This window comes from Corvus brachyrhynchos, unplaced genomic scaffold (genome assembly GCF_000691975.1).
Source record: "Corvus brachyrhynchos isolate BGI_N302 unplaced genomic scaffold, ASM69197v1 scaffold175, whole genome shotgun sequence".
NCBI classification, from domain to species: domain Eukaryota; kingdom Metazoa; phylum Chordata; class Aves; order Passeriformes; family Corvidae; genus Corvus; species Corvus brachyrhynchos.
The window spans coordinates 6785796-6794186 of record NW_008238448.1 but is presented as its reverse complement, the minus strand read 5'-3'; the positions used below and the strand labels follow the sequence as shown (position 1 = coordinate 6794186).

Here is an 8391-nt window from a genome sequence, read left to right as displayed (position 1 = left end):
TTTAAGAAATAGCAATTTATTAGCACAGTGTGCAGATGAAATTCAGCTCCATGCAATGTCCTTGTACCTAGCGCTTTGCAGCTATTAAACCTATCACCTAGGTCCTAATTTGCATACAGGCCTTTATACAGCCTGCTCTGCAATGGCAGAAATTCCTTTGCAGAATTCCTCTGTAGAACAAAGCTTATTTTCTAATGTATGTTCAAGAGGAAATCAGATAACTTTGAACTTTCCATTCTGAATAATTCACTACTCCAGCAAAGATCTGAAGCCAAGCGCAGGCACTTCAGATGATGAGAGGAAAGCCTGTCAGCCTCTGGAAAAGCAGGCTTTTGCAACTGACTCTGCAATACCAAAGGATGATAGCTCTCTTCGTAAGCAGAAAGTCCTTCCTTATGAACATACCTGCCTAAGAGAGAGTCTTCAGCAAGTCTTTTACTGCAAGATACTACCCACCCCTCTGTATCAAGGCATTTCATGTTTTGTCTTCTCTCCATCACAGGCAGTCACCCATCTCTCCTTAGCCTAGGAAGGCACCAACATTTCAATTGCACAGGGCTGGAACCAGTAGGAGCCTCATTCCAGTGTTTCCCAAGCAGCCTGGTCAAGAGATGAAAGCCTGCATCTTTTGTGCCCTTCGTTGCCCAGCTTTATCTCCCTCCTCTTCTGAGCTAGTGCAGGGCACAAAGCAGGAAAAGACAGATATTTTACTGCAAGCTGCTGGGGACTGGGAGAAAACAGGAGAGATTTCAAAAGGGGAAGGCTGAACAGAGTTATTAGGAAGCAGATCTGTGGCCTGTGGAGTATCTCCTTTTATACCATTTTTGTATAAAGATAATAATCAGATTTGTTTTAGCTCTGTCTAATTCTGTCTGGTATTACTGAGCATAGCCTGCACAAACCAATTAATTTAGCTTTCAACAAAGAAGGTATCCATTTTCTTCTCAAGACAATTCTAGCACACATAAAATGCTTCGTAATTTCAATCTTTTACTCTTGCACAATAGAGGCCATACTGAATCTCACCAAAAAGAAGGGAAAAAATAATCTAAAAGCCCATTAACAATCACAGGAGATGTTAAAAATTACTCCATGTAACTGTAGTAACAATTTGCTCTTCAAGTCCTGGGAATCTGAACAAACTTGTATAGTGTATATTTTTCATGTTCATAGTAAGAGAAGGAGTGGGTTTTGCTTTCTAAGTTTTACTAATATGAATAATAACCCCCCCTGCTTGCTAACTTAGATTCCCCAGATTCCTAAAATACAAAGAAAAAAATGTGTCAGTTCCTCCAGCAGGAAGGGAATAGATTCAGAGAGATAAAATCAAACTGCAGAAATATTATAGATTATTGGAAGACTTTAGAGGTTGTGAGTGGCCATAACCTGTTGTGTAGGAACCATTTCTTTCCTGCCTACAGCACTACAAGTAATTCTTCTTGGACTCTTTCCTATGTGGTACTGGAACAGAAGGTAAAACTAAACTGCGTGGAAAGGTCTACATACATACTGCATAGACAGGCATCAAGGAATTTTCTTGTTTCCCAGCTTCCTTTCTTTTTTCCTCAGAGTGCTAAAAGATATTTAGTCAAATCTTACACATTATGAGGCTGTGATGCCCCCTCTCATAATGGATGCAGCCGAAACACAGAAATCTCTGGAGTAAAACTGCACTGGATTGTTAACCCTATGTGCTTGCTGTAAAAGAAATGTCAGTCTTTCTAATCCTTCCCACGTAACTCTATGTTTTAAAATTAGTCAGTCTGCTGGTTGAAGGCACACTGTTTGTAACCTTTAAAGAGGAATGAATAATTCAGTAGGAACTCTGGCAGATATGCCCACACACTGTTGGTAGTGAAGATGGACTGGTTTGTGTTAATTTGCTTTACACAGCATCTGTCCCTAAAAGCTTGGCCAAGACCACCCCCAAGCTTGTGCAGCAGAGACCCTGTCACCACAGACAGGCATGGACAAACCTAGGGGTAGGTGCACCTCCAAAGTTCTTTGCTCTCACAGCAGCCAAACCTCAAATAAAAAGAGTCAAATCCAGGCCAGGTCTCTGTCATCAGCACATCAGAAATGTGCTGGGGACTTTGCCAGCAATGTGGTATCAAGAGTTCTTCCTTCCCCCCAGTCCAATACAGGTACGACTGCAATGCAATGCAATGCAATGCAATGCAGTGCAGGCCTGGCAAAATTCCACACTGGCCATCACAAACCCATAGAGTTCACGATGAACATCAGAGGGATTTGAGCCAATAAACTGGAAACAGAAATTATTTTTTCCCATTACTAGGCATTCCTATTTCTACAGCAGGGAGGCTGGACCAGATGACCCACTGTGGTCCCTTCCAACCTTATTTCTTTTGTGATTCTGTGAAACACCCAATCAAGAATCCTTTTGCTCCCTCTAAGCCTGCTTTTTAAACTGCACTAAAGCTATTATTACATAGGCCTTGTTTGTAAGGGTTTATGTGGAGTAAATTCACAGTAAGTCTCCTATTTGCTTTCAGCATTGATAACAGAACAGAAGACGACATTCACACCTAGTAAGGAGGCTGACAGAAGTTCTGTTAAAGGCAATGTTTTATTTTACATATTAATGTACCAGCTAAACTTAGATGCTCAGTTACGTGACTTAACAGACAACTTAACGGTCTGAGGAAAAGGAAAATTGAACTTTCTAGCAGAGGGCCAACTCTCCATCTGGCTGTATCTGATGCCAATTCCAAATATAAATAAACGAAGAGAAAAAAGCAGTTAAAGTGGGAAATAGAACCACTACTGCTAAATGGTGTCAAAGAACCCAGTCACAAAAAGTGCCAGAAGAGAAAAAATACCAAGGCACACAGTGCAGCATGGCAGAGCTAGAACATAAGATGGGGTCCTAGACAGAGCAGCTGATAACAACCATGTCTCTTAACCCTTCTTTGAAGGACATGGAAGAGATTTACCAGGGAAGGTGGAAGTGGCTAATACTGTAAACACCCCTCACCTCTGCTCAGCATGGGTCTAGGGCACAAAAGCAGGGTAATGAAAGACTTCCCTCTCACTTTAGTGCTTTCTACCAGTTGTAGAGGTAGAAAAATCATTGGGCAACAATTATTTTCTAGATCTCATAAGAACATTCTTGTTTTCATTTGTATAGACTAAGGACATGCTACACAGATATTGCATGGACACACTCTTAGAGATTACACCTGTTTAAAAAAAATAATAGGTTGAGGATATAAATTATTGAGAGAGAAAAAGGATGCAAGAAATACTCTGCTCTTGTAAATAATGAAATCTGTGAGCGTATAGTCAATAATTTGACCTTGGAATGTCTGAAGAGAACCACATGCCATTTTAAAAGCCACAAATAACACAGAATTGGCAGAAGATACAATACACACATCCCCATGAACAAATGCACTAATGTTGCATTTGTGCTATCTCTTGTTAATACTAGCAGGAGAACAATCCCCTGCTAGCAGCTGATCAATTTACTTGTGTGCATAAAAGCCCACACATCAGCATACATACAATAGCACACTCCATGTACTTGGATGCCCAGAGGAATATTACAGTGTGATTCTCCAACACAGCTGTGTGAGCTTCTGGCAGCCCAAATAGAAGATTTATCTTGCCCAGCTTACAATACAGACCCAGATTTGGTCAGGGCCATTGGAGGAATTCAACAATGGGTTCAAAACAGATACACAGTTGTGTTGGAGAACAATGATAAACTTTACATTACCTCATCAACAAATGAATCAAACCTTAACTTTTCAAAGTGAGCTGAAACTGGAAGTAAATGAACTCCATGAAGGCAATCCTTGTGAAAATGTCAGAAGTTTTACCTGCATAATTTGGAAGATTGTAAAACCCTAGAGCATTGTGACCTTTCAGACAATGCATACGTAAGCCCACAGAAGCCCAGAGGAACATCTCTATAGAGGGTCATTCTGTGAAATGAGTGGCTGAAAACTGAACATGAAATATTACTTTCAGCTCTGTTTTTTCTATAAAATAGTGATCATTATATCCCAAATATGGACACTCCAAGAGGTTTCATGGAGCAAAAGTTCTGAGACATGCATAGCTCTTGCTCTAATGAAATGCATCTTCCTATTTTGAGTGGTGAAGGGGAGAAGGTAGAACTCAAAAATAAAGCCCATGGTCATGGTTGCATCATGACACAACTAAAAGGCTCTGCACTTCTGGGAAAACATTTAAGACTTCTAGAATTTATGGTGTGTTGGAAAGAGTAGTTTAAAAAAAAAGGAAAAAAAAAATCTAACAAACAGCACCACTACCAACAAAGGCCAAACCAGAACCATACCACTGTTTGGTAGTCAAGCCAGAAACTGCTCACTAGAAGCAAGGGATACAGAAGTGAAATTACAAGCTGAATTACTTTAATCCATACCAAAAGCTTTGTAATAAGAATATTAACAATTTTTTAAATACCCCAAATCAAATGTATCCATTTCTCAACCAAAATCCCAATTAAATATTTGCTGCAAACTATTTTTGAAGTGTATACTTCCAAAATTTACATATAAACAAAAGTCAAGAGGCTGAATGGTATTACCAGGTTGCTCTACTTACATCTTTAGCTTTACAATAACTAAACTTTTTCATTCAGTTTCCCTGAACTGTTTTTAAGTATGTCAACAGGCAGCCAAGTCACCTACCTATTCTGAAGATCAAATCATCTTCAATGGGATTCTCTTTTCTTTTGCCAGTGCTGTACATGCTTGCAGGTCTCTTCACAGCTTTCTGCTTCACATGACCACTGCCAGGAGATTTAACACGCCTCTTAACCCCTTCAGTGGTAGGGGACACATCTGCTGACCTGACCACTTTAAGTTTGAATGGGCTGCCCTTGATATGTTGATCATAAAGTCTCAGTGACAAAGTGAAGTCCCCTTCTTTCTGAACAGTATACAAAAATTCGTAAGTGCCATTTTTGTTGTCAAGTATTTCTCCATCTGCTACACTCCCATCAGGCGTGCTCAGTTCAGCAGTGAGGTAAGCATTCCCAGATTTACAGAGCTCCCCATCTTTGTCCTTGGTTGTGATGGTAACAGACATGGGCTGTCCGATCACTGTCTGCCTCAGTCCCTCACCGGTGGCAACTGTTTCAGAGGCAACAGCATTGGTGGTTAAAATAGTCCCCAGGTTGTGAATGGACTTCTTCAGGCCTTCTGTTTCCACGATAAAGTCCAACTGATCGTTTTCACGGGGCTGCAGCGGAAAGTCCCGCTCGGCCAGTTCGTTCAGCTTGTCACTCATTTGCTTCTTCACCAGCAGCACTTCGGTTTCAGTGCCATGGTTGAGGGCTTGGGCTGTAAAGTTGCTGCAGCTTTTAATGCTTTCCTGTCCTTCTAGCAAGGTATCCAGCTGTGTCTGGAGGACCTGTGTGCATTACCAAACACCAGATTAGCATTGTGTTACAAGACCTATCCTATGAAGATGTAGCATCTAAAGGTCTTTGTAGGAACCAAATTTATGATGTCTTATTTTAGAGTTTAATTTAAACCTTCATTTTAGAAGTACCACACTGATCACTAACCTGTATTTGGAATATAATGCTGCAACACAAAAAAACAACCTGGTTTGGGTATTCAAGACTTTACAGATCCACTGGCACAGTAGATTGAATTACTGCCCCACCTATCTTGTTGCGGGGGGGTTTTTTGTTTGTTTTGGTTTGGTTTTTTTTGAGCAAAAACCCAGCAACAAATGTAGGAGCTTGAACCCTGCTCCATTTAACTCTCAGCAGTCATGGTTAATGAGACAGTTACTGGAAATTAGTTGTGTTCACAGATGCAGAGATATTTTGGAGTCATGAAGCCCATTAATAAGAGAGGCTGCAAGAAACTTCTTGACACTATTTCTTCAGAGCCAGGGGAATCTGTGGGTTACTCCTCTATGGAAATGGACAACAAGGCCTCAAGACCTGGATGCACATCCATTCTGAGGAAAAGGGGGATTCCTGAACCAAATAAGTGAAGAAAGGAAAAATCTCCCTAGAAGAAGGTAAATTGATTCCTCACTTTCAGCAGGCAGGAAAGCAAAACATACAGAATGGGCTGTGGATAGTGGGAAGAGTTGGATTGAGTAGCCTGAAATTTTGGTGGGCAGCAAGAAGCCACTCCATATTTAAGACTATGAAAGAGCTTCTATTATAGGGTCAGTTCTGGCCCTCAGTCTAAAGTCCTTAAAATCCTTGACCTCAAAATTGTTAAGTGCGGGCTGGCAACTGGGCTAACTTTTTTTTTTTAAACCAATTTTGCAGTGAATTGGAAAAAGGATCCCTGAATTTTAACAACCTCGCAGAGACATTCATGATAGTCAAGGAAACATTGCAGCTGCCCCCCACACTCTCCACTGATAAAATCCCCAAACGAAGGTACCCAGTCATACACTTGGTATGTTTTTCCTACAGAGAAGAACCAGGGCACAGACATGACTGTGGATTAGAGAAGCTTTTTTGTTGACCATCACTGTAAAGTAAATATTTTTGAAACGTTTCTGTTGATGTAAAGTAAACTTAGAGACTGGATGTATTTATTGCTATGAAATACTCTTCCCTTGCTGAGACACACTATGTAAAGACATTGGATTCTAAAGGCATTTTCTTCTGAATTTTTCAAAGCTTTAAGCTTTTCATCCACTGGAGAAAATCCAGGCTCCCATGTTACTGACATGGGAAAGTGATAACAACACAAAATCTTTTGCAATCAAAACAGAATGAACAAGTTTCAAGACTACACTGAAATTTCAAGTCTTCTGCTTTTCTAGGCATACAGAAATTTTTCAGGATGCAATACAAGGCATTTCTAATCTGCTTGGTCTTTACTCAAGGACATAAGTAGTTAAAGAGAGAGCATAGCTAATAAGGTCCCAGGATGCAAAAACCCCATATGCTTCAGATAACAGGTCACAAACTAAAAGAAAGACAATTTGCAGCTATGTTTTAAAATCAATACTTTCTTAAGACATCTTTCTTTCATTACAAAAATGGAAAATATTAAATCCTAACATACATAATATTTAAAATGTACAGAGAGTATTTTACATCTTACTCTCTTTCAGTCCACTGGGCAACAAACTGAATTTTCAACTTTTTTTTAGTAAAGTGTACCCTTTTTATTGTTACATTTTTTAAAAGCATATGATCAGAAAAATTGATGATTTGGGTTTGACTTATTTTGCAGGACTACTGTGCATTCAAATTAAAATCCAGTTTCAACTGGGGTTTTTTTATACAAACAGGGTAGATGCCTCTTTTACTGCTTATGTGCAACTTCATAAAAATTTTATTCTCTAATGCTCAAAGTAGTTATTAAATTATTTGAAATCTCTTTAAACAACAATAACATCATATTCTATTTTGTGTAGACTTTGTACACACACAGAGTGTATTTGCTTGCTATGGAAGTGTGACATCTTGATTAGATTGTGACATCAGGAATACATTTAGATAAACCTGGGATCTAAGTCCACATTATTGATGCTAAAACTTCTCTAAGCTGCTCCTTAGCTCTGGAGATGACTAAATTCCGTGCCCCAATGGTTTCGGGCTCCCTATGTTCCTAAAAGTACGTATCTTGTGCACATGTTAGAATTCCTCCATTTCCACAGGCTCAGCAGTTCAATACCTTTCTAATGATGTTTTCAAGCCTATTCTAGATCCAGGAATGCAGCATTCCTCCACTTCAGACATCTGGAGATGTTCAAGCTGCTTGGTAATGGCACTCTTGAAACTCCAGTTGTTGATGTTATTTCCTTTTAAAGGCTACTTTCATGGAAGAAATCTTTCTTTATAAAGCAGAGAACTGATGCCCAGGAAAATAAGGTCTAAATTCTTTAATCTTCCTGATTCAGACCTAATAATCCTCAACAAAATTTCTACCCACCAGGCTACAGGCTTTGCTTTGTAAAAGTACATGTTTCTGTTTTCTTCCTCTGAAGCTTAATCTACAGTATAAGGGGAAGACCCTCAGATTCAATCATCATAGGAAGTAAAAGAGTGAATACAGCTTTGCAATCTATTACTCTCTGCATTCCCCTAAGAAAGTGAGATGTCCCTCCAATCTTTTTGTATTCCAACACGTGACATCTAACATGAAATATGTTAGATCATGACATCAAAGCACTGGAAAGGAAAACAGTGCCTTGAAGCAAAACAGGCAGCCTTACTCAGTTCTTCAGGAAAAATTGTTTGGCCTGTATCTTCATGCTCATCTTATAAGGCTGGGCACCCACAAGTGAGGCTCTGCAGCACTTCATTTCAGGAAAACAAAGTTCTCTGGATCTCAGACACAATTTGTCAAACTGGCGTCCCACACCATTTGTAAAAACTGGCTGATTAAATTAGCAGCTTTTCATTGAAACAAA

At 39.6% G+C, this 8391-nt stretch overlaps 1 protein-coding gene across 16 annotated transcripts in view; it reads right to left on the bottom strand.

Moving 5' to 3' along the window:
• The window catches only part of TRIM2 (tripartite motif containing 2), an 88558-nt gene that overhangs the window by 20192 nt on the left and 59975 nt on the right, over positions 1-8391 (bottom strand). For all 16 annotated transcript variants that reach the window (XM_017736788.1, XM_017736785.1, XM_017736781.1 and 13 more), the window contains one exon: positions 4680-5403. In XM_017736788.1, the coding sequence (XP_017592277.1) occupies positions 4680-5403 (724 nt within the window). The remainder of the gene's footprint in view (positions 1-4679; positions 5404-8391) is intronic.